The sequence below is a fragment of the Mobula birostris genome, chromosome X (genome assembly GCF_030028105.1).
Source record: "Mobula birostris isolate sMobBir1 chromosome X, sMobBir1.hap1, whole genome shotgun sequence".
NCBI lineage: Eukaryota > Metazoa > Chordata > Chondrichthyes > Myliobatiformes > Myliobatidae > Mobula > Mobula birostris.
Genome location: NC_092402.1, coordinates 62984168 through 63011296, shown reverse-complemented (window position 1 = coordinate 63011296; position 27129 = coordinate 62984168). Strand labels below are relative to the sequence as shown.

General features: G+C 46.5%; 1 protein-coding gene across 11 annotated transcripts in view; it reads right to left on the bottom strand.

The window, feature by feature from the left end:
• LOC140191795 (RNA-binding motif, single-stranded-interacting protein 2-like) overlaps nt 1–27129 on the bottom strand; it is a 269357-nt gene that overhangs the window by 88655 nt on the left and 153573 nt on the right. For all 11 annotated transcript variants that reach the window (XM_072249564.1, XM_072249565.1, XM_072249566.1 and 8 more), the window contains 2 exons: nt 16501–16559; nt 744–835 (listed from right to left, as the gene is read on the bottom strand). In XM_072249564.1, the coding sequence (XP_072105665.1) occupies nt 744–835; nt 16501–16559 (151 nt within the window). The remainder of the gene's footprint in view (nt 1–743; nt 836–16500; nt 16560–27129) is intronic.

The window sequence follows — 27129 nt, the reverse complement described above, 5'->3', positions numbered from 1 at the left end:
TGGGAAAGTAGGCAGAGGGGTAATGGGGCTGCTGTTCTTGCACAGGGTTGTACGGAGAAGCAGGGGACTGAGGAAGGGGCACTCAGCATGTCCACAAACCACCGTCTCTGGTACCCAGTTTGTGAAACAACAGAAGCTGTGCCAGGCATGGAACATCACTGAAGAAATGGCAGGAATATGACAAAAATGCGAGGCAGTGGAACAAAACAACGGAGAAAGCAACTGTAGAAGGGAATCCACATTAATGTGCCCGCCCCTTCATGCTAATATGTTTGAGAGTATGTAATGACACATGGATATGTGCAACAGCAGGTAAATCTGGCTGGCTTGGGGCAGAAACATTGCTGAGGTAGCGACTACCAATGCGAGGCAATAGCCTCAATATGTGCGTGTGTGCGTGATGTCCATTCTTTTCCTAAACTGGATAGCCAGCACACCTAAGTGCCACCTTCCCGATACCCTCTATGTCTCTGTCTGTCTCTCACACACACACACACACACACACAGCTCCTACATCACCACTGGGGCTAAGTGAGCGGGGTCACCCTCCCCAATGGCATTGCCCACTGAAAGGGCAGCAGTGGTTCAAGAAGACCACTCAATAGCAATAGATACTGGGCTTCGCACCAATGGTAAGAAAATGGGCCAGGAAAGGGGGAGGCGAGGTAATTATTGTTAAACTACTGGAAGTGGTCAGCCTATGCAGCCAGCGCTGTATCACAAGTGCAAGAGTATGCCCTTACCTTTGCCATCTGGGCTTGTACCCCACTGGACTTCAGCGCAGACACTGCCTTCTGTGCAGCCGCGGGACTATCGAAATCCACAAACCCATAGCCTTGAAAAAAAATCCAACAGGGTCAATACAGTGTTAAATCAAGACCCGAGCAATTATTCCCGCCATATCGCACATTCAAAAAGAGAAGGGGATGCTGTCAACGCTGGCTCAAAGCATCAGTGCGCGTCAAGCCCAAGGAACCACCCACGCGGTAGCTCCTAGACCCCACTGCTCTCTCACCCACAGAAGGGCCGGCCCTGAAGGGATGGTGGGAGCGACATTTGCGCGGGGGGTGTGTGTGTGTATGTGCGCGCGCACACAGGCAGGCAGGTGGCCTTGCTTCAAGCACTGGGCTTGCGGCCTTGCTGTTGTCCTGCCTGATACCTGCATCTTCGACTTAAGCTCATGCAGAACTCAGTTCACTGGTCAGTGGCTCCCACTCAGGCAGGCACCAGTCAGCAGCGCTGAGATTCATTAAATTCACCTCCCTACCAGGTTTGCACCACGCAAGGTGTATGGACAGACCTTCGTGACCCAACTTGGCAGGGATTGATCCCGGTGTCGTGTGCAGTGCTGCCCCAGACCCAGTGGGAATGGGGACCAGCCACTCATCCTGCGTCGTTCCAAAGCCCCTGCCGCACTCACTCCCAAACAACAACAACTTGCACTTACATAGCGCCTTTAGCGTGCAGAAGCCTTCTGAGGGGCTTCACGTGAGCGTAATCAGACCAAAATTGACACCAAGCCTCGTGTTCGGACGGGCGGCTAAGAGGTTGACCAGCGAAGGAGCGTTTACAAGAAGAACATGTGGGGCAAAGAGGCAGAGAGGTTCAAAGAATGCATTCCAGAGCTTAGGGCCCAGAGTGCTGATGGCACAGCCCAAATATGGAAGTTCATCAGTGCTTAAAGCTGCTTCAAGGTAGATACAGGGGAGTGGATGAAACCTGGTCCTGTCTGGAGGAATGAAAATGAATGAAAACATGGCCATCCTCAACCCACTCTCCAACTGCAACAGCCTAGAGGTGGGACTTCTGTTACCCAGTTACATTTGACCTTGCTCATTTCTGACCCAATCAAACCCTCAGTGTTGAATAATTTGGTCAAAATGCCAGAAGCTTTAGCACAAGAGAGCTTATAAGGTTCCTGAACAGCTCAAATGGGTAATTGGATTCCTGGTGCACATCTCAGACCGGGAAGCATAAACTACCTCAAAGAGTGCAATCACAAGTCTACGCTTAACTGTACATGCCCTTGAGCTAAGGACAGAAGACCAGCATTCGATTCAGCATCAAATCATTCCTGGTGACTCGATGGTCACATTTTCACTTCACAGTTGGAAGACTGTGGATTCAAATCTCATTCCAGCGACCAGCACAAAAATCTGGGCTGATTCTCCACATTGGAGCCATCGTTATTGGAGGTGCTGTCTTTTGGAAGAGACTCTCAAGGAGGGAATTCCAGAGTACAGGAGCTCGGGAACTGAAGGTATGGCTGTTAATATTGGGAACTGGTGGCAGGAGGTCAGAGGAGCAGAAACTATTGTGTATTAGGATATGGACAGCATTTTTCTGTGTCATAGGAGGCCATTCAGCCCATAAAGTCTCTCACATCTGTTCTATCAATCCCTTATTTCCCTGTGACCTGTTCTCTCTTACATTTCCAGCCACTCCCCCAAGATTCTACCACTCACCTGCACACAACATACAGTAGCCTGTAAACCACCGACTCCGCACGTTGTTGGGATGCAGGAAGAAACCAAAGAACCGGGGTGGGGGGGGGGAATCCCATGTGTTCGCAGGGAGAATGTACAAACTTCACACACAGACAATGCCAAAGACTGGGATTGAACCTGGGTCTCTGGAGCTGTGAGGAAGCTCAGCCGCCATGACACCTAGTTTTGGGTAAGCCAAATATGGGAATTGAATGTCAGTCACCCTCTCGAGCCTGTCCCACAATTCAACTAGATCGCATCTTATTGGGCATTCACCTGCGCCTACCCACCTTGACCTCTGACCCAACAACCCATTGGTCTCAGTGAAAGCATCTTCAGGCGATCCCTCCGTCTCACCTGAAGGTGAAGCACTCCCACAGTATCACACAGGAACTCAACTCTCTGAGGAAGGGAATTGTTTTCACCTTTCTCTCACCCCAATCAAATCCTGCTGAGGTAGGTCTTGTATGTTAATTAAGAGCAGAAATGTTCATATTATTATCTAAGAACGTATTTACTGAAATCCTTTGCAGTGGGAAGAGCTTACTTTTATGTGGTGAACGACACTAAGAATGTTATTTGCAATGTGTTTATTCCTTTGTGTATTTTTATTATGAATACAAGTTTATTTTTGAAATAAAAAGAATCAAATCCTATAATTATCTAAACACCTCAATTAGGCTGTGCTTTGTAAAGGATTTCAAACTGAGTACTCATAATGGAGCCCCTTTAGGATAGCCATTGTGGCGGAGTGTATAGAGCCGCTGCCTGACAGCTCCAGAGACTCAGGTTTGATCCCGACCTTGGGTTCTGCCTGTGTGAAGTCTGCACACTCTTCCCGTGATTGGATGGGTTTGCCCCTGAGGTGCTCCAGTTTCCTCCCATGCTGGTTGTTGGGTTAATCAGCGCTGCAAATTGGTGTGAGTGAGGGGTAGAACCTGGGGGGTAGCGATGGGAGTGCAGGGACAATGAAATGGGATAAGTGTACAGTAAATGGCTGGTTGATGGTGGGCATGGACTCAGTGGGCTGAGGGGCTGCTTCTGTGCTGTATCTCTGCATGAAAGAGTAGGGAACAGAGATGGACTCAGGAGAATATTGGAATAGTTGAGTTGGAAAGTAACCAAGGTGTGGGAGGGGGATTTCAGTACTAGGTGGACGGACCAGGTCAGTGCAAAAGAGGGAACTGGGCATTGAACTCAGCTCGGGGCTGAATACAATATGCAAAGGATCCGGATGCCATTCTGGTGTTCATCGCTGAGGTTCACACTACGTTATGTTGCTGTTTCCGCTTCTCACGGCCAGAGGTCCTCGGTGTGGGATCGCTAAATGTGATGGCGGTGGGCAGGATGATGAGTACACACACACTCTTACTGGAACCCTAGCCAAGACTACTCTGGACTATAGGGGCAAGAGTCAAATCCACTACCTTCCCATGGAAGACAAGTTCAAAATAAGATGAACGGAGAGGGACACCAATTTATCTCAGTTGCAAAGAATTTCAGAATCACACAGTCCCTTCAGCTCACCAGCCATCATCAACCATCCCTTTACACTAATCCTACGCTGATCCAATTTTATTCTCAACCACTCACCCAAGATTCTACCACTCAATGCACTCCAGAGGCAATTAACAACGGCCAATTAACCTACTGACCTGCACATCTTTGGGATGTGGGAGGAAACCAGAGCACTCTGTGGTCACAGAGGGTATGTGAAAACTCGAAACACATAGCACCGGAGGTCAGGATCGAACCCAGGTCTCCAGCACTGTGAGGCAGTGGCTCTACCTGTTGCACCACTGTACTACCACTGGGAAGGGGTTAACTTGGCAAAAGCCCCTGCCTCTATCCCTGAAATGGCCTAGCCTGTACTTAAAACAGAAGAAGCACAATCCCTGGCCGTTCTTGACTCAGAAGGTCTTCTGCTTAACTATCTAGGGTAATGCTCACCGCCAACTCTACTGAGGTAAGCTTGGTCATTGCAGGGTGACTGTGTAAGAGTTGTCAGCTCTGGCTGAATCATGATCCTAGAGGCTCGATTAGAAGTCTCCAGCCTCCTTGCATGATCAAACAGCCTCCTTCCCCAACTTCAACAACTCCCAGAAAAACAAAGACAGACTTGCATTACTGTAGTGCCTTTCAAGCCCGCTTTCAGGATGTTTTGCAGCATTTTCAGCATTGCAGGAAGCACTCATCTGCGCAAAAGCAAGATCCCATAAAGATAAATGCGATTTTGACCGAATGATCTGTTTGGTGGGGAGTAATCAGCAGCCTCCCTGGGCACAGGGACGAGCTACCTTGAAATAGCGCCGTGGAATCTTTTTATATCTGTCAAAGAGCAAGCAGTGAAAGATAGCACTGGTAACAAAGTTTGCGCTTCCTCAGTTCTGCACTGGAGCATCCGCCACGGTTAATGTGGTTCACTCTGGTAATTGCAAGAGCACTCAAATGGGTAGCAAAAACTTTATTTTGCTCCTTAGCCATGCCGCGAAGAACAATCACCAGCTTTTGGAGACTTTAAGGCAATCCAGAAGGTATAGCCATTCCTAATCAGCATAATGTCTTGCCATGCCATTTACCCTGGGAGCCATAGGGATACATTACCTGGCTTTGGTGCCCTTGGGTCACCGTTGCCACGGCGACACATCAGCCACAACAGAATGCTGTGTCCCCTGGTACAGATTTAAAGCTTGTATCTCAGACAATCAGGTGAGCAATCTCACTGAAAAGATAAGTAGTGCAGTTGGCTCTGCAGCAGTCTCACATTATACCCAAATGGTAGCATAGGCACCAGGATTCAATCTGCCTTGCACTTACATAGCTTTGTCATTGCAAATGCACCATGCCTGATAGAATCCCCATCAACGGGAGTCTGCTTGCCGAGTACTTCTGTGACTGGCAGTTAGGAAATCCTCCCAAGGCACCCAAGGTTGCTTAACAACAACAACTTGCGCTGATATGGCGTCCCACTTACAGACTTAAACACATAGAGAGTGCTGATCTGACAGGGCCTACACTGAGCCAGAAAGGGGGGGAGATGCAAATTGTACAAAGACGCAGGTTTTCAGAAGAGTCGGAGAGACACGTTGGGGAGGGAAGGCACCCCTCCCATGGCAAACAAACCCTGGACCAAAGGAGCAAAGGACTGGTGGGGCTGCCAATGGCTTGGCAACTCAGTGTCCTTTTCTAATCCAGCAAGGCTTTCTTCCTGAGACTCTATGAGATGTGGTCTCCTGGGGCTGTGGGTTAGCATGTTGGCAGGAATACATTATATACATCAGGTGGTGGTGCTTGTGGTTTACTTTCCCTGCTACCCTTCTGCTGGCCACTTTATAAAGCCTATAAACATTATCCTTCTGACCTGGCTGCATGCAATGTGAGTCCAGCCAAGTGCCCAGGTCAGCCCCAACGGTACAGAAAGCTGTCAATTTCACCATAAGTATTTCAAGCTACCTTGAATCTTTTTCAGAGGCTCCCCCCTCCTCTTCCCTGCCAGCGTTGCCAAAGGCAGTGTTGGAATGAGATAACAGGGAAAGGTTTAAAAGAAAAGACCTTGGATCAGGAACCACTCCCTTAACCTCTCAACAACCTCCCTCCCACTGCTTGAAAAGACAACTTAAACCCTAATGGCTGTCCCCATGGCCAACTCTATCCTTTCCTACCTGAACCACTTCAGTCTGCCATGTACCCAACAGAGGTTGATCATCGGAGAACAACGTGTGGATCACATCACCCTCCCCTACGCTCGCACAGATGCAGCCCACAACCCCAACCTATGCCAACTCAGGGCTCTGATATGTATGATTGTTTTTATGAATGCACATTCTCCCCATCTGTCAAGGGATTTTGAGTCTTTTCCACAAACATTTAATTCTATATTTCCTTTGGCCCATTGAGTTTCTTAGCGCAATTCCATACCTCGCTAATTTCGCTGTAACCTACTCTCCCCCATATTCCCATCAACTCATCCCCATCCCCCCAGACTCTACCACTCATTTACAAACTAGGAATATTTTACAGCGCCCGATTAATCCACGGACACTTTGGGATGTGGGAGGGAACAAGACCACCTGGGGGAAACAGCATTGGAGTTCGGGATCAAACTTGGGACCACAGAGCTGTGAGGCAGAAGCTCTGCTGGCTGCACCTCTTCCTCTGAAGGTCCCATCAGGCTGCACATGAGGGTGCTACAATCTTTTACCATTAGTGAGTGTCTCCATTTGCTACTTATGCATTTGTGGGGTGAGCAACATAGGCAAGACTAGCATTTATTGCCCTTGAGAAGGTGGGAGATGAGCCGCCATCTTGAACCACTCTGGTGAAGGGGCTCCCACACAGTGCTGTTGGGGAGGGAGTTCCAAGATTCAGATCCAGTGACGATGCATGGTGATATATTCCAAGTTGTGATGGTGTGTGACTTGAAGGGGAACCTGCAGGTGGCGGTGTTCCCCTGCGACTGCCGCCCTCAGCCTTCCCCTATGAAATGACTGGAGCAAGAAACAATCACCTGGAGGAATGTAGTGGTCGAGCAGCATCTGTGGGAGGAAAACAACCATCGACGTTTCAGGTCAGAGTCATGGACTTGTCTCTTGCATGTCCTTTAAGAGCCGGCGTGCTTGGGAGGTGCTGCTGGAGTAGGGTTGGGGAGTAACTGAGAAGCATGTTGCGCGCCGTTGGTGGGGAGTGTGTGTGGTGAATGAGGTGCCAAACAAGCAGACTGTTTTCTTCAGGATGGCATCGTTGGGGCAAATGAAGAGCTTTGGGATACTAGGCAGTGAGTCACTTACTGCAGGATACTAAGCTTCAGACAAAGAGTATTTATGTTGCTGGTCGGGTTAAGTTTCAGGTCAATAGTGACCCCTCAGGATGTTGAGTGTAGGAACTAGGTGATGGGTACGCCAATGAATGTTAAGGGTTGGTAGGTAGACACTCTCTTGTTGGAGAGTCTTTGCCTCGCACTGTTATGGTGCCAACATTACCTTCCCTTTGACAGTACATGTCTCAAAGTTGCTCACACCTATGGACCTTATTCACGGCACAGAAGAGCAGCCCTATTGCCAACGGCCATGTAGGAGAGTCTAGGATCCGAGGGCACAGCCTCGGAGTAAATGGGCACCCCTTTAAATCTGAGATGAGGAGAATTTCTTCAGCCAGAGGGTGGTAAACCTGTGGAAATCATTGTCCTGGAGGCCAAGTCACGGGGTGTACTTAAGACAGAGATTAATAGGTTCTCAATTGTAAGGGCATTAGGGTTATGGGGAGAAGGCGGGAGATTGGGGCTGAGAAAGACAGAGCAGAGTCAATGGGCTAGATGGCCAAATTCTTCTTGTATATCTTATGAGCGCAGAAGTAAGGGAGAATTTGCATTTTCACAGCACCTTCCATGGCCTCTGGATCCCAATGCAGGCAACAAAGTGCAGTCGCATAGTAGGAAATAGGCTGGGTTGACCAAGGGCCGCAGCTAGGAGACTGCTGAAGCCTTCCATGACAGACAAGAACTGATGTCTCCGGCCCTGGAATCCATCAACTGACCCAAAGGATGCGAAAACACAAGGTGCAGCTTGACACACATTCTCAGCTCCAGAGGTGAGAAGGACCATCCAATGAACAGTCTTCAGATTTGAAACATACCATTGGGACACAGCTCTCACCTCTCACCTCCCTGATCAACTGGGTTCTGACTCTTCTCGGTGCTGTGGGTTTCCAGGGGAATGATGATGTCAGCACGGCGCTGTTAACTTGATGCCCCTGCTGAATTAGCAAGTTGTCCAAAAAAAAAATCCAGAGATCCTTGTCCATCACACCGTCCAATCCCCAAATACCTTCTTCCTTCTCACTAGGGACCTAAGGTAAGGCCAAGGTTGAGGCAACCTCCAGTGGTGCTGTGTTTCTCTGTCCAACAATTTAAAATGGATGCCATATCAGGACCAGGAGTCCCACGATTAGGACCATGCCATTCATGCCCCAAGATCAACTAAGAAATCTACTATTAAAGGTCTAATTTTGGAGAAGGAGTCTGGTTCCTCCCTTCATACACAGTGCACACCTATTTGTTTTGCAAGCGTTTTCAGCAGCAGCCAAGACCTAAAGGGGTTGCTGAGCCCCAAGGTCCAAACCCAATTTGAGATAAAGAGAGAGGAAGGCAAAAAGAAACACTTGCATTTCTGCAGCACTACACTCAACCACAGAACAACAGAAAATTTTCAAGCTCCTGAGGTATTTTGGGAGTGCGGGAATGAGGAAATGCCACAGATAACATCACGACCTGGTAACTGGATTCAGTGATTATACAAGAAAACAGGAGCAGCCGACCACTCGCCTCCTTGAGTATATTCTTCCATCCAATGGTTGCTTTGTGCCCGGTCTTAACTCCTCGTCTTTCTGTAATCCTTAACATTTTATCTAAGTCCCCTTTAAATACCCTCAATGATCCATCCTCCAATACCCTCTGAGAATTCCAAAGATTTGCTGCCCTCTGTGAGAAGGGACGTTGACATAGCTGGGTTTAAACGATTTGCCCCTATATCAGTTTCTCCTTATTTAAGATTCCCTGGATCGAGGAACTATTCTGTCAAGCCCTCTTCAATAAGTTCATTCACTCATTCTTTTAAACTTCAAAGAATATATTCTGCTTCACCTCTCTTGATAAGTCATCCCTCTCATTAGACCGGAAAACCCCTTTTGGACTGCCTCCAATATTCTTTTGTTGGTGAGGAAGAAGGGAGAATACAGCACAGGAGCAGGCCATTTAGCTCATCAGGGGAGGACTGGTTGCCAAGGACACCAGAGAAGCCCCTAAGTTTTACAAACTGCACTGTGGGATCATGACTGGCCATGCCTTAGCATCTGAAAGCCAGTGCCATATTAAGAGCCTCAACATGGAATTTTGTGCTTTTATAGCTAGACTGGGAATTGAACCTACAACCTTCTGATTCAAAGGCAAGAGTGCTACCACATGACCATACCTTTGCTCAATGACCTTCTAAGAACAAACCTGCTTGCCTTCTCCACATAGTCTTACACCTCAGTGTTTGTTATCACAACATCTGTTTGAGTCTGCTTCACTGAGCCATCTCAGAGGTCAGAGGTCACCTAGCTGGCAACCGTGCCCATAAGATGCCTGTTAGAAAGGAGCATTCAATTTGGGCAAAACAAGGGTGGAATTTTGAAATATTAAACAGACACAAAAAGAGGCTTTTGTTTTGCTTAGGAGACAGCATCCTCCAGAAAGTTTTGTCCAAACAAAAACTTGGGGGCAAGGACATCGCCCTTCCCGAGTGTATCGCTTCAGATTTAAGCTCAGGGCATTGTTCCGAAGTGCAGCATTTTCACGGGAATCTCCTGCTGTGACAGAATTTACTATTTTCTTTAAAAGTTCATCCCAAGAGGCAAGTTACTAATTCCAAGCCTCCAGCTATCTAGCTTCACCAGGTGACAAAAAGTAGAACATTTGAGGAATCAGTTTGTCATTTTTAATAATTACTACAAAAAAAAGTTGCAGTGCACCTAGTGGAATAATTCTGTGACATAAATAGTGGGACTATCCCAAGTTCCATTGCAATGGACTGTGTCCTGTTGGCCAGATCAGGAAATGCAGGGCAATATTGTTTAGCAAAGCGCAGCAGGGCAAGTGAAGCGCTTGTGAGAATAATTGCTGGAGACTGCCTCCCCCCCAATCTTTATTATTAGGTGCATGTTTGTCCACCCTACTCTGCATGCATGAATTGCTGCGGGATGAGGTGATGGCTATGCTCCATGCATTGGCTAAGCTCATACTTCACCCTAAAGCTCTGCCCTGGCTTAAGGAACTGCCGAGGCTGCGCCAAACACAAGAGTCTCAGAAGTGAGAGGGCAAGCACAGTAGCGCCAGAGGTTAGCGCAACGCTTTGCAGCGCCAGCTGTAAGATTGTGGTTCGATACCTGCCATTGTAAGGAGTTTGTACCTTCTCCCTGTGAACGTGTTGGTTCCCACATCGCAAAGACATACAGTTACGGCTGGTGAGTTTTGGGCATGTTATGTTGGCATTGGAAACGTAGCGACACCTACGGACTGCTCCCAAGCACGACACTCGCTGATCTGATGTGATGCAAACGATGCATTTCACTGTATGTTTTCATGTATATGTGTGAAGTAAAACTAATCTTTGATCTTTAATCTTTTCTGCTGGACTATGACATTAAGGCTCTTGGCACCAAAATGCTCACCCAGTGCTATCTCAATGAATGGCAGAAGAAGTTCTGTAGACTGTGGCCTCTTTCTGTACACGCATGACGACAGGCAGACATGCTTGATGATATCCACTCATGCAAATGTATAACATATGTGCACAGATGCAGCTGGACCCACAAACACATCTATATCAACAAGCACGCACACGTGCACCCATACTTGCACCACAGTTAAGCGTGCATGTACGTGGAGAGGGTATACTTACACGTGCAAACACACATCTGCAGGCTTATTGGCATGTAGATGGTTAGAGAGGAACTGCCATGTTCCCCGTATGAATGGCAGGTTGAATGAAAGAGACCACAAGAGACTGCAGATGCTGGAATCTGGAGCAACAAATCATCTGCCGGAGGACTGATACAGAGTTTTGACCTGAAACGTCGGCATTTCCTTTCCCACCCACAGATGCTGCAGATTGTTTGAAAGGTCTCCATAGTCCAGGAGAGGAGAGGGACAGACTGCTGGGGTGTAGTCTTGCTCGCATGGACTGCTGATCAAAGAAGCCTCTGGCTGCCACGTGGCTGCCTGAAAAATTGCTTCCTTCCTTTCAGAATCCAGTGCCGAGAGAAACAACAACAAGGCAAGTCCTCGAGAGGCCAAGATTAATGTTCCACATCCCACCAATGGGTTGGTGTTCATGGGGTGGAGCCAGCCAGGCCAAGCCAATTCCAGTTTAGGTCTTTTGATCCCTAAGCGGGACAACCGGTCTTGGTGCTCGGTGCTCCTGGGCAGGACAGGAGGAGGTGAATATGGTAGTATAGGGGTTCATACAGTAATGTGTCTCTCTGTGAGATCACGTGATTATGTTTGACTGCATGGTCTCTGCCTGCATATATTCAGTGTTTGGGTCTACGTGCATGTCAATGAGCATATACCTGTACAATTGCACACCTGCTTCTCTGTCTGCATGCTTATGTGCTTGTGCATGTATGTATGTGCATGCCTAAATGTCTGAGTCTGTGTTTGCTATTGTGCATGTCTATGAGTGGAAGTAAGTTTGTTTGCATTTGTTATAAACTTGCCTGGATGAATGACATCAATCACAAGTGGCTATGTACATGCATATTCATATGTGACAACATGCAAGCTATCCAGACCGAGTGCCTCCAAGCTCAAGAATCAATTGTGTACCTGACCGTATGCCATTATGTATATTGACACCTGTCTTGCATTCCAACATTATAATGTAGTGTGTGCATACATTAACTGCAATTGGCATGCATATTTCTGTGATTGTTAACATTTACATGTCTCCACATGACATCGAGTATACATTGCTGTGTACGTGCATGCATGTATGTCTGCAAGTATGTGCACAAGATTTTATGTTTGCATGCTCATGTGTATGTAAAGTTACACAGATCAACATAGATGCATGAATATGTGTACCTACAGTGGAAAATTAATGCATGTTTAAAAAGATGCACATTGATATACGTGGTCCTTTATGTATCATTTGTGTGTCTGTTAATATGGGATATGCCTCTATGCACATCAATATGTGAATCAATTATTGTATATGACTGTATGCACTCAGTGGCCACTTTCTTATGTACACTTGTACACCTGCGCATTAATATAAATATCCAATCAGCCAATCATGAGGCAGCAACACAATGCATAAAAACATGCAGATATAGTCAAGAGATTCATTTGTTGTTCAGACCAAACATCAGAATGGGGAAGAAATGTGATTTGAGTGACTTTGGCCATGGAATGACTGCTGGTACCAGATGATGTGCATTGAGTACCTCAGAAACTGCTGATCTCCTGGGATATTTATGAACAATGATCTCTAGAATTTACAGAGAATGGTGCAAAAAGCAAAAAAAAAATCCGGTGAGCGGCAGTTCTGTGGGTGAAAATGCTTTGTTAATGAGAGAGGTCAGAGGATAATGGCCAGACTGGTTCAAGCTGACAGGAAGGCAACAGTAACCCAAATGACCAGGTATTACAAGAGTGATTTGTAGAAGAGCATCTCTGAACGCACAACATGTGGATGGGCTACGGCAGTAGAAGCCTATGAATATACAATCAGTGGCCACTTTATTAGGTACAGGGGGTTCCTGATAAAGTGGCCACTGAGTGTATGAGTGTACATATCCCTGCATGTATATCCATGGTTGTGTGTGTGTGTGTGTGTGTGTGTGCGCGCGCACGCGCGCGCGCGCATGCGCGAGTGCCAATTACCTCGGACTGTGCCCGTACCAGTACTTGAAGAATAGCCGATCAGGTGAGGTGACTGTGATGAGCTCCCCTTCCCACTGAAGCAAAGCAGCAAGACAGCACAGTCAGAACAGGGATCAGTGAGGTCCGGTCCGGAGAGAGAGGGGGAAGAAAAGCCGCTGAGGAAAATGAAAGATGGAAATCAAACAAGATCAGCAGTGTGTACAGCTGGAGAGAAATCCACCTCCATTACCGAGGCGACGAAAAGCGGAAACTGACGGCTGTGAAATTAATGACAGCGAGCTGGGGCTTCATTTCCTGGTCAGGACACTGTTCCACTTTTCCTCAAGTTATGTTACAAAATGGCTCTTAGCAAACCAAAACCCCACTGAACAAGGCAGTGGCTGATAAAACACGATAGCATTTACAATTAATATTAAAACATGCTAGTCTGTGGTCCTTGAAATGGCTAGGGGGAGGAACGTAAACTCTATACGTGAAAGGCAAAAGCAGCAGTTGTAAAATAAGAAGTCCATCTTCTCCAAAAAATACTTTATTAAAATCTGTCAGAGAGAAGATTTAAAAAAAAACTAGTGTTGTTTTTGCAAGGAAGAGGCAACAGAACAAAATGACAATGGTCAGGGGGCATTCGGTCCACTTTGTCCACGTCAGCTCTTTGTTAGAGAGTCACCCTTCATCTGCACAGTCTCTCAAGTTTTAAGTTCAGAGAGAGGAGGAAGAGGATAATCAGATTTTTCCTGCATGCTGGTTTACGAGAAGGGTCAAGGGTGAAGCCTACTGTAATTGGGTAGATGGGACACAAAACTGCCATGGCGCAAAAAAGACTGAGCTTCAAAAATGCTGGCAACTTTGAAACAGATGTAAATGGCCAGAGCTGCGCAGTCTGTTGTCACTGGAAGTGACTGCCCATTTCAGCATGGATGTTGTGAGTAGCTGGGTTTTCATCAGCATATTTTAGCTCAGCAATAAATTTAACGTCTTGATCAGCTAAGAGCCAAGACAGAACGCAGGCCCAGTGTCCAAGTTACACACAGGAGAAAGTCAAAGAATGCCAAAGTACATATGAATCATCCACACTGGCATTTAGATTTTTGAGTACATTGACGATTGACCATATTCTTATGTTGTATTCTGTCTTCGAAAGTACAGGCAGGCAAGTCAACTGTGAGGGCATTGTGATTGGCCTCTCCCTCAACGTCTACTCCTGGCGTCGGTGAAAAGGATCTCAGGGTGGTGGTGGTGTTAGTGGGGGGGGGGGGAATGGTGGGAACGTGGTGGGATAAATCTGAGCCAAGCAGGCTCAGATTTCACATTCTGATTTTACTTTAGTTAGTTTGGGAAGCAATAAGTCAAGGCCTTTGCTTCTGATGAGACAGCCTAGTTGGGGAAGTCTGATGCAAGCCCTGGACAGGATTCTGCATGACTGCCATGCCAAATAACGACATACCTCTCACTTTGGTAGGGTGACACATTAAAGGATGGGAAAACTGAGTCATGGTCTTTAAAAGCAAAAGCTGGTTGCTCAGTTCTGAAAATATGCACAGCTGCCAATATTTAACATTCAATCATAAGATGCACTTCTTGTTTAACAAAAAAATACGATGAACATGGTCATGTCAAAATAAGTGTCCTCACTTTGGGAATTTGAAAAGGAAACCGAGAGGTCATTTGCCCTGCCCAACCATTTCAAGCTGACATCAGAGCACAGGCAATGACAGAACATGGGGCCAATCGATGGGGTGGAGGGTAGATCCAGTGGTTCCTCCCACAGTGATGATTTGCAGGACATTTTAGTGGGAAGGTCACTGGCTTCTAACGATGATGAAAAACAAACCCAAGGGGCAGGTGATTCAAACAGCTACAACTTTATTTGGGTTTGTCTTTGCGCATTATAGCTTGTTAAAAAAAGGCCCCTTCCATCATCCTTGGAGGTGGATCTAACTCTGAATTTGGCCTGCCAATCTCAACAGGAAATATTGTTGGAAGAACACCGAGTTCTAAGGGTATAAATACTCTCACAGATGCTGGTACATGTTTCAGACAGCCTCTTTGCACTCTCTCTCTCCCTCCCTCCCTCCTCCCCCCCTGCTTTCTCTCTCTCTCTCACACACACACTCCCTTTCTCTCTCTCTCTCCTACTCTCTTTCTCTCTCTCTCTCCTCCTCCTCCTCCTCTCCTTCCACAACACAGCTGTGCAGCTGGGACCTCCCTTGTGTTCCACGGATGGCTGGAATCCCAGGAATGCGGAATGTGCTTTTGATTCAAATGATATGCCTTTGGAAGTAGGTTCGGTGAACATCTTAAACTCACGCTCAGTTGAGGGGGAAGGGTGGAGTTGACAGGACTGCTTTCAGCAGGCAGTGGGGAGTGAGGGCAAGGGGGATGTTTTATGGTGAAAAGGGAGGCTTCCCTTTTACCTCTCAATGAAGACCCCTCCCGTGACCACAGGCTGCAATCGTGGCACTCTCTGCTCTATGGGCTGTCTGCCAGCTCCCCAGTGGAACTGGAGTCCAATCCAGCTCTCCCGGCGATCAGTACAAACTCCTGAGCAATTTTCCTTCCAACTGGTTGCAAGGGAGTAAAGGTCATGACCCCTGCCCTACTCCCACTGGCTGAAAAGTAAGCATTAACCATTTCAGATCTGAGATACTCTCAACAAACATCTCTCCTATGAAAGGGAAGGCCATAGACATACAAACCAATTGGTAAGTGTGAGACACTTCCAATCTTTGCTGCCCTGACCCCTTGCCTTTCCTTTTGTTCAAATTCCCTCCATGGACTCACTCATCCTCCCTCTGAAATCCAGTTTCGGCCTCTTCCACCCCTACCCCACCTCAGCCCAACTTCAATCGTCCCACCATTAGCGGCTGTAGTCCTTTTCAACTCTGAGCTCCCTCCCCAAACCTCTCCTGTGCTTTTTTGGGGGGTTTTAATCAATCACTCCTCAAAACCATTGCCTTTGGCTGAGAGTATGCTCGCCTGCCCTGATGGCTCGGTGTCAAATTTGGTTTCCGATTACATTCCTGTGAAGCACCTGTTAAAGGCACAATATAAATGCAAGTTGTTGTTGTTAACACATCCAAAAACAAAGCATTTCAAAATGAACAGTTTTACACTGCTAGTTCATCACCAGGTAATTTCAACCAATTAGCAAATCACATACATCATTCATTAAATAGTTGTTTGAAAGGATGTTATCGAACAGTCCAGTCTTGATACAGTTGCCAGAGCACACCTGTAATGTTTGCAGCCACAGCATGGTATCTCCTTCTTATGAATCCAGACTGATTCTGTTACATGGTGAAGCGTGCCCGTAAAACCAAATTACAGTGTTACTCTCTTGTTTTCACATCATTCCTGAACAGCACTTATTCCCACAGTCAGAAATAACAATGGGAGCACCTGACACCAAATCCCCCACTGCAATCGCATCTCCCTCCTTCCTCGCTCCTGCCTGCTACCTCTGGTCATCTGGCATTAAGATGTCGACACTGGGAATGAGAGGGGTGAACTGTTCTGGCAGGTGGGGTGGGTGGGGGGGTGAAAGTGCCTGAATCTGGCTGGATGTTCACACACTGTAGAAATGGAGTCTCCTACCTTTGCACTTGTTGGTTGTCTTGTCCAGAATGGCTTTTGTGGAAACTATTTTGCCATACCTGTTAAGAAGCAAAGTAAAAAAAATTAGAGACTGTAAAAATGTTGATGCAGCATCTCAAGTTGGCATTAGGCCCATCTGTTTTGGAAGCTAACCCTGCAATCCAGGCATGGTCTCTCCAGTGGTGATGTCCTCCCCAGTTGTTTGCTGTGGCTCAGTGGGTAGCACCCTCACCTTTGAGACAGAAGGTTGAAGTTCAAGTCTTATTCCAGATGCTCAATTACAAGAAAAAGCCTGATTCTCCTTCACTTCACTGAGAGGAAAGTAGACTCCTTTCAGGATGAGACAGTAAACTGTGGCCCCATCTGTATGCTCTCTGTGGTCCCTCAACCAATATCATGCAAACTATTTATCTCAGTGTTACTCTTGTCAGCTTGCTGTGCACAACTTGACTACAATTCCCATTACATAGCAGTAAGCCCGCTGTTTTACAGTACCAGTAATTGGTAGGTTGGAGTTCAATTCCTGCTGCTGTCTGCAAGGAGTTTGTACATTCTCCCTGTAACCACATGGGTTTCCTCCGGGTGCTCTGGTTTCCTCCCACATTCCAAAGTTGTACAGTTTAGGATTAGTAAGTTATGGGCATGCTATGTTGGCATCAGAAGCATGGTAACACTTGCAGTCTTCCCCGGCATGTCCTTGGACTGTGTTGGTAGTTGGCGCAAATGGCACCTTTCACTGTATTTTCCAATATTTCAATGTACATGTGATAAATAAGTTAATGTTTATCTTTCTTACATCCAATTTGACATTGCATGAAATATTGCCAACCCTCTATGTACCCATTCCCTTTCCTTGTTTCCACGGGCTGAAGAGTAACAAATAACATTCACTCTATAAGTGTCAGGCAATAACCCTCTCCGACAAGCCAGAGCATATCTTCCTACCATTAACACACTCACACTCTCTCTGACAGAGGGAGGGAGGGAGAGAGGGAGGGAGAGAGGGAGGGAGGGAGAGAGGGAGGGAGAGAGGGAGGGAGAGAGGGAGGGAGAGAGGGAGGGAGAGAGGGAGGGGGGGGAGAGAGAGAGAGAGAGAGAGAGAGAGAGAGAATATTCTCCTAGCAATAACACTCTTATTGGAGAGAGCATATCCTCTTATCCTTGACATTCAGTGGCATGACCAACACTGAGTCCTCCATCATGTCCTGGGGGTCACCACCGACCAGAACCCCTCAAATGGACCAACCTTATGAATACCAGGGTGACCAGGTTGGGTTTCCTGCGGCAAGTTAGATTCATACAGCACAGAAACAGGCCCTTCAGCCCAAGTGGTCCACGATGAAGATGTCCATCCCAGCTAGTCCTATTTGCCCACAACTGACTCATGTTCTTTGAAACCTTTCCTACCCATGCACCTGTTATTAAGGTACCAGCCTCGAACACTTCCTCTAACAGCTTGTTCCATAAAACCGAATGGCCAAATAGCTTAATTCTGCTCCTGTGTCTTTATGGTCTTATGGTCTAAAACCACTAACCTCTGGTTGAAAAAGTTGCACCTCAGGTACCTATTAAATCTCTCCACTTTCACCTTAAGCCAATACCCTCTAGTTCTTGATTCTCCAACCCTGGGAAAAAGACTGTACATTTACCCTATCTATGCCTCTCATGATTTTACACATCTCTGTAAGATCACCCCTCATTCTCCTGCCCTCCAATGAATAAAGTCCTAGTCTGGCCAAACTCAGGCTCTCAGTCCTGGCAACATCCTTGTAAATTTCATCTGCACTGTTTCCAGCTTAATGGCATCATAGCAGGGTGACCAAAACCTGATTTGCCTCTTGACACCTCAGGATTTTTCCAACAACTCAAGAGGATGATGGGACACTCTGAACTTGCTTGGATGGTGCAGCTCCAACAACACAGAAGAAGCTCAAGACTACTCTGGACAAAGCTGCCCACTTGACTGACACCCCGTCCACCACCCTAAACGCTCTCTCTCTCCACCACTGTCGCATAGTGGCTGCAGTATTCACTGTCTACAGAACGCACTACACTTACTCATGCAGGCTATGCCAACAGCACCTCCAATTTCTCAACTCACATGCAATCGCTGTTCCTTTCTTCATGGCTGGCTCCTGTGTGACCCGTGTAACTATCGATGTCCCAAATATGTTCCACAAGCATGGTGCAACAGAGCCAAAAACAGGAAGAGCCTGTGAACTCTACGGTGAAATATCCACATTTGAAAATGTGCCCACTATAATGTACTGTATGCACATTAACCTGTGACATACTTAAAGAGAAAGATCTTTTGCTTATTCAATAGAGTGACCTCCTTCCTCGAAATTAAGATGTCTCCAGATGATTTCAGATTCAGGTTCAGGTTCGGATCACAGATTAGTTTACAGTTATATACACCAGGGTGCAATGAAATTGCTGGCTCACGTGAAGTTCACAGAGTAAACAGTGTACATGGTCATAATAAATGCAACGATGAGCACAAAAACATTGGCCTTCATAGATCAATGTATTGAGTACAGGAGATGGGATGCTGTGTTGAAGTTGTATGAGACATTGGTGAGACCTAACTTGGAGCACTGTGTGCAGTTTTGATCATCTACCTACAGGAAAGATGTAATTAAGGTTGAAAGAGTACAGAGAAAATTTACAAGGATGTTGCCAGGTCTGGAGGACTTGAGCTATAAGGAAGGATTAAGTAGGTTCGGACTTTATTCTTTGGAATATAGAAGATTGAGAGGAGATGTGATAGAAGTATACAGTATGTAATTATGAGGAGTATAGATAGGGTAAATGCAAGCAGGCTTTTTCCACTGAGATTGGGTGGGACTACAACTAGAGGTCATGGGTTAAGGGTGGAAGGTAAAAAGTTTAAGGGGAACATGAGGGGAAACATCTCTACTCAGAGGATGGTGAGAGTGTGGAATGAGCTGCCAGCGCAAGTGGTGCATGCGAGCTCGATTTCAACATTTAAGCAACGCTTGGTTAGGTACATGGATGGTAGGGGTATGAAGGGCTATAGTCCTGGTTGCAGGTTGATGGAAGTAGGCAGTTTAAATGGTTTGCCGCAGACTAGATTGGCCAAAGGGCCTGTTTTTGTGCTATACTTTTCTATGACTATATGGTGCAAAATATAGCAGTGCATGTCTGAGGTAGGGCAAATAAAACGCTGAAGTGACAATATTGGAAGAGGTAGAGCTAAGAGTCTGAGAATGCGACAGCAGCACCGGGAAAGGGATGTGAAAGAGGTGATTGGGGAAGAAGTTGTTCTTGAGTCTGATCGTCCTAGCTTTCAAAGTTCTGTATCATCTCCAAAAAGCAGAAGAGAGAAAAGAGATTCCTGACATGCCTATGTAAAAGTGATAAAACCACATCATACCTGGCAGGAGAACAAAAGACAGAGCGAGTTAAAAGGCACAGTAGCAGAGGAACCCTGTTAAGTTCTTACTAAATTCTATCTTTGATGTAGGATTCCCCAAGGTATTGGAGTAAGAGACTACAGTCAGTCTTGATCCCATTCACTTTACATCTCTAGCAGTTTGCTGTAAATGACGTAAACCTATTTTCTACTTTGCTCTCCAAGTTGTGTGCTCTTTCAGAGCATTTCAAGACATTGGCTCATCGAGGACATACAAAGCAAAAAGCGATAAAAGAATGCAGTTCACAGTTACTGAGAAGGTGAAATGCAGGTAGACAAGCAACATGTTTCGATGAGGTAGATTCTGGATCAAGAATTTGTCTTCATCATAGAGAAAGTTCCAGGGTTTTGATCCAGTAACGGTGAATGAACAGGGATATATTTTCAAGTTAGGATGGTGGCTTGGAGAGAAATTTCCATCTGGTGGTGTTCCCTGTGTGTCTCCTTCTGACAGGTAGAGGGGGTGGGTTTGGAAGATGCTCCCGAGGGAGTCTGTGAAATTGTCCCACTTTGGCAAGAAAGACTGAACAGCATATTATCTAAATGGTGGGAGATTGCAGAGCTCAGAGTCGCAGAGGAATGGTCTGTTTGAATGAATGGTGCTCGAAAGACTGGTATGCTGGTGCAGCAAGCGATTTGGAAAGTGAACAGTATCTTGATAAGTCGACAAATTGGTTTATGATTGTCACATATACTGAGGTACAATGAAAAACTTGCCTTTCATATCTTCCACACAGATCAGTTCATTAACAACAGTATATTGAGGTAGTACAAGACAAAAGAATAACAGAATACAGAATGAAGTATTACAGTTACAAAGAAAATGCAGTGCAAATAAACAGTACGGTGCATAATCACAACGAGGTGGATTTTGAGGTCAAGTGTCCACATTATTGAACAAGGGGACCGTTCAATAGTCTTATGATAGTAGGGTGGAAGCTGTCCTTGAGCCTGATGTTAAGTGCTTTCGGGCTTTTATTGCATATTGTGAAGGAATGAATGTTATTGTATATTGCAAGGAAAATTCTATTCAATGTGAAAAGGTTAAACTTCAGTTATATTGGACATTGATAAGATTAGATCTGGTCTTCTGACTTATGCACTGGAAGCAATTCAGAAAAGCTTCACTAGACTAATATCTGGAACATGCTAGGTTTGTATCCAACAGAGTTTAGAAGAGAGTGGACTTAACTGAAGCATCTAAGATCCTGAGGATGGATGTGCAGAGAATGTTTCCTGTTGTGAGAGGAGTTTAGAAATAAAGAGTTGCCCCTTTCAGAGATAAAGTATTTTCTCCCCCCTCCCCCGATGTGTCTTTGAAACTTGCCTCCTCAAAGGGCAATGAAAGCAAAGGTCAGTGACACTTTTTAAGGAAGAGGTGGATAGAATCTTGTGAAGCCAAGGTTTGCAAGGTTACAGAGAGAAGCGGGAATGGAGAAATGAGACTAAAGTTGGATTGACCATGACTGCATTTAGTGTCAGAGCAGGCTGAAGGCTCCTGCTCCTAATTTGGGTGCCTATTTTTGCTGGCTAAGCTATTTTAAAAGATATGGAGGCACTATAGGTGGATGGGGTTTAAATATATATATATATATATATATATATATATATATATATATCAGAATCAGAAATTTGCTCTATTGTGGCAACAGTACAGCACACACCATAAAATATTATAAGTTACAATAAATAAATAAATTGTGCAAAACAGAAATAGTTTGTGGACCATTCAGAAATGTGATGGCGGAGGGGAAAAAGCTGTTCCTAAAATGTTGCTTATAGGTCTTCATGCTCCTGTACTTCCTCACTTATGGTATGAATGAGAAGAGGGTATGTCCTGGGTGGTGAGAGTCCTTAATGATGGATGCTGCCTTCCTGAGGCACTGCCTCTTGAAGATCACCTTGATGGTGGGGAGGGTTGTGCCTGTGATGGATCTGACTGAGTCTACAATCCACTGTAGCCTCTTTCAATCTTGCACATTGGAGCTTCCATACCAGGTTGTGATACAATCAGTCCGAATGCTAGAGTCTTACTAAATCTCCTCAAACTTATAGAATCTCCTCAAAATCCTAATGAAGAAAAAAACTATGACGTGTCTTCTTCATGGTTGCATCAATGTGTTGGGCCCAGAATAGATCCTCTGAGATGCTGACACCCAGATATATCAGCATCATTTGGATGTGGGCTGTGATTACATGGATTCTCAATCCAGTTCTCAACTCAGTATGGGCATTGACCTGCTCTGATGAAAAGTTGGTATCTACAAGAAGGTAATGTGCTTCAAGAAAAAAACTCCACCTCTTAACCATGCCATCTTCTTGCAGCTACCATCAGGCAGGAGGTGTAGAAGCCTGAAGTCCCACACCACCAGGTTCGGAAACACCCACTTCCCTTCAACCATTCTTGAACCCACCTGCACAACCCTAATCACTACCTCAGTAAAGCAACACTATGACCACTCTACACTACAAAGGACTGTTTATTGTTCTAATTGTTGTCTTTCTTGCAAAATTTCTGTCTGATTTATATTTATGATTTTCTTGTGAATGTGGTGCTCTCTGTCTGTAATGCTGCTGCAAGTCAGTTTTTCATTGCACCTGTGCACACATGTACTTTGCATCTGACGATAAACTTGACTTCGAGTTTGACATATCTCTCCTCCTGTCCTCAAAGAAGAACAGAAGTGAAGCTATCTGATGCTTCCTTTAAGCCAGTGGTTCCCAACCTTGTTTATGACATGGACCAACACCATTAAGCAAGGGGTCTGTGGACCCCAGGTTGGGAAACCCTGCTTTAGGGCAAAAAAGGAGATGTGATTTTTCCTGTGGCATGCTGAGTCAACCTAATCCAATAGGGGCATCACTGCAAAGGACAGCATTTATTGCCCACCCCTAATTTCCCTTGAACAGGCGGGGGTGAAGAGCCTTCTTGAACCACTGCAGTCCTTCTGGGGAAGGTGTTGTTGGGGAGGGAGTTCCAGGACTTAGACCCAGTGATGATGAAGAAACGGCGATACAGTTTCAAGTCAGTGGGATTGTTGCCACAGGAATGAAGGCACCATCTTCTCCCGCTCCTCCAACATTCCTTAATCCAAATGCCGCTCTTGTATTAAAGCTTAAGCAAGGGAGGGGGGGAGCCGAAAATACTGGAAGCACACCGCTAGTCCATGAAAAGGCCAGTTCCAAAGGTTGCCTCACAAGATGCTGACTGACCAGACGGTGTGTCTCCAGTAGTTTCCACTACTACCATTGGGAAGGAGGTACAGGAGCCTTAAGTCCCACACCACCAGCTTCAGGAACAATTATAACCCTACAGCCATCAGTCTGCTGGGTTGGCGTGGATGACTTCACTCACCTTAACACTGAACTGATTCGACAACCTATAGGCTCACTTTCAAGGACTCTTTACAACTCATGTTCCCAGTATCATTTTTATTTGTAGTTTGTCTTCATTTGCACATTGGTTGCTTGTCAGCCTCTGTCTGTTCCTGTAGTTTTTCATAAATTCTATTGTTTCTCTTTTTTTCCCTGTAAATGCCTGCAAGTAAATGAATCTCAAGTATATGGTAACATATATGTACTTTGATGATAAATTTACTTTCAACTTTGAACGTTTTACCTCACTGTTTCCTCAGCACACACAAACTCTTCAATTCCAACAGTCTTTGTTCCACTATACTGGAACTGAGAGCTGAAAGGGCTTCAAATTTCACTGTTGTGGGACAGGAACTTTGTCAGCTTTAGCCCAAAGCCCACTGCTGCTCCTGCAGAGATTCTGAAGCACAGCAAGCTTCCACAAACCACAGGTGACTCATTTCCTTATATTGACCAGTCCACCAGGGAGAGCCCAGGGAGTTGCCGTGGGTCTTTCGTGACTGCCTTGAGGAGGTACGCGTGGGTCACAGTTCAGTTAGGATTTCGTGAAAGCTTCAAAAGTGACCCTGATCTACACTGTAGCATTCAATGGATAACTGTGGGTGGAGGGGTGGTGGGGGAAGAGGAAAGATAGCTCAGAGGCAGGCTCACGTTCATATTCCACTCTCTACACTAAAGAGTAGATGAAACAGCCAGGCTCTTGTTCCCCCTCACTGATCCTGACATTGCTAGGACTATGCTTGTGTGTGTGTGTGTATGTGCAGCTGTGAGTGTGTGTGTGTGTGTGTGTGTGTGTGTGTGTGTGTGTGTGTGTGTGTGTGTGTGTGTGTGTGTGTATGTGCAGCTGTGAGTGTGTGTGTGTGTGTGTGTGTGTGTGTGTGCGTATGCGCACGCGTGCATGTGTATGTGTGTGGGTACGCATGGGTGAGTATGCCCATATTACCCTGACGGTGAAACCCTTCGGAGGGCAGAGTCTCTGTGGCAGCTGGCCATGGATGCATGTGGACTCCCAGTAAAACCTGAGACCTTCCAGGCAGGCGTGTGGGGAGGGCTGTCCATCACCAGCTCCGTGGTGTGACACCAATGAGAGATTGGTGTGAGTGGCAGTGATCAACTGCCCGGGCTTGTGTGGGATTACACAAACCGATCAAGGCTGTATGAGAGAGACAGATGCCACCTTTCCCACTTTGAGGGTACTGCTAAACTGTGGCTAAATTATTTGATGAAGATCTATATTCCTGGGTTATGAACCTAAGGGCATAAGCTCAAATCCCACCAGTGTGCACTTTAAATTCAAGCAATCAAATAAACCGTCAGCGTGTTAAAAACCATCTGGACTAGCCTGGATGTAACTCCAGCTCAGTGCAGTTTGGCTGCTTCCGAACTGTCTCCTGAATTAGCCACAGAGCAAGGGTGTTTTTGTGTGTGGGGCGGGGGGGGGCTTTGCCAGTGATGAAGCCACACCTTGAACAAAGGAATGGAAAGTGGAGAACCGTGGTTGTGTTTTTTTTATGTTCAGTCAAGCTGAATGTGTCTTCCCCCTGAGCCCCTCACAAGGCAGATTCCCTCCTCTTACCTCCACTCATCTCCTCTATACGGAAATTTAATGCAAGAGCAAGCAGTTTGCATTGACCGTTTTGCACCCCTCCAAGCCCCTCCCAGGAGAGAAAAAATGTTACGGGCAGTGAATGAATCACGAGGCTCTATAAATAAGTTCTGTCACGTGCAAAAATATTTCCTGCTCTCATCAGCTGCAGCCTCGATAGTGAGTACAAGTTTCCTGAATGACTCATTCAAGCAAGGCATCCATGTGAGCTCATGTTCTTTTTGAATGGCTTGGTGTTAATTACAGTTTATTTCAGCGATTAATTGAGGCACAGCCAAGTTCTGGTGAGCAGGCATAGGCTCTTCCCGGGCCGCATCTCCTTGCACAGGAGGGTGGCCATCAGCTCTCAGCCTACACCCTCGTACCAGCTGGGGATGCCAGCAGACCTGGTAGTGTCAGCCCATCCTCGGGCATGGCCTCTAGTCTGACATTCGCCCCTCCCCATCTCCCCTCTATCATTGGGGAGAAGGCGGCCATTGTGACTCAGCTTCCTCCTGTCTGGCCCTCAACTGTGCAAGCCAGGAGAGGTCACCAGAGAGCATGTCCCAGTCTTCGGCTTGTCCTCTCTCGCTTGAGATAATGGGTAAAGAGGCCATTTGGGCCTTTAACTCTATCCTATGTAGGAACTCTCAAGCACAGCACAATTCCCGTGGAAAACCAGGCACCCCCAGCCAGCGATGCACAAACTGACCTGGCCTCAGGGCTTTCATGATATCCCATTCAGCCCATTTACTTGACAAAATGAGATGTCCTGTGCAGGACAAGGAAGGTAATTCCAATCCAGCCAATGAAAGTCCAATCTACACTAGCACCACCCACAGGTTCCCCATCAAGTGCAAATGGGTTGGTGTGGATCCAACACACCATCTTCTGTACTGTTTCTCTCTCTGACTCTAAGCGACAACCCATCCTGACTTGGAAATATATCACCCTAGTCTGAGCCCTGCAGCTCTCTCCCCAACAGCACTGTGGGAGCACCTTCACCAGAAGGACTGCAGCTATCCAAGAAGGCAGCTCACTAGCACCACCTTGCCCGCTAGATGGAACTAAATGGATTGCTCAGAGAAAAGCTAGCACCTACTCGATGGGTTGAACTTCTGTGGAATAATGGTTCCAAAAAAATAATGAGTTCGCATGCAAGAATGTAGGGCTGCACCTATGCAAGAATTCTTTCTTCCAAATAGGATGTGCAGAGGACATAACAAATAACCTAGGACTAAGGCCTGCTTATGTGTTGGTGCCAGCCCAAGACCGCCAGAAGGTGAGGAGCAGGCCCCTTGCATACGGAAATAGGGGGTACAGCCTCGCATTCTCCATGTACATGTCTCTTCCAGCCTGCAGAAGTGACAGGGAGCTGGGAGATCTATGTATAGACTGATAAACTTATTACAGGGCACCAATCTGTGCACTGCCCTCTGTCCCGGGTGCCAGCTCTATGGTGGGCACAGTCTACAGGAAGTCACCCATGCCACCACCCCACCACTGGCAAGAGCAGGTGTTACATAGACTGCCTTCCAGCTGTGTTGGAAAGCTCATTGAGCGATATTAACATCTGGAGGAGAAGGGAAGCAGGAAAACTGACGGGTGTGGGTCCGTGCACTGACTCAGCAATCGGCCTGTTGCTGACTCACAACCACGGGCACTTACATTATCACCCCGGTCTGTCGCAACACTTCTCAAAGGAAGCTCCAGAAACAACTGACCTCTTCATTTGTCCTCCCACGCAACCTTCCAGACCCAGTAATGAAATTTAGATCATCTCCCTGCTCCCACTTGTTTCCAGACAGTGGATTCGGTTAATGATTCCACTCACTCCTCTTATTTACCCCCTCCTCTCTCTCTCGCTCTTTCTTTCTACCCTCTGCCTCCCTCTAAATTCTACCTGCCACAATCTCCCAATTCTATCCCCACTTCCTCTCCTCTTCCTGGCACAACCAGCCCGTCATCTTTCACCCTTTTGCAGTCCACCAATCACCTTGGGTTCCCGTTTCACCACTTCCCCCTCTCCTCCTTCTTACTGACCATCTCCCCTCTCCGGTTAAGCTGCGTCTGTTGTAATTTTCCGACATATGTCAGTGATAATAAACCCGAAGCTGATTCTTACTTTGAAACTATGTCTCCTCACTCAAGACTCTCCCACTGCTGAAATCATCTCAGCATCTACCCTGTCAAGCCCCTCAGGCTTTTCAACCTGTCAATATGATTCCCTTCA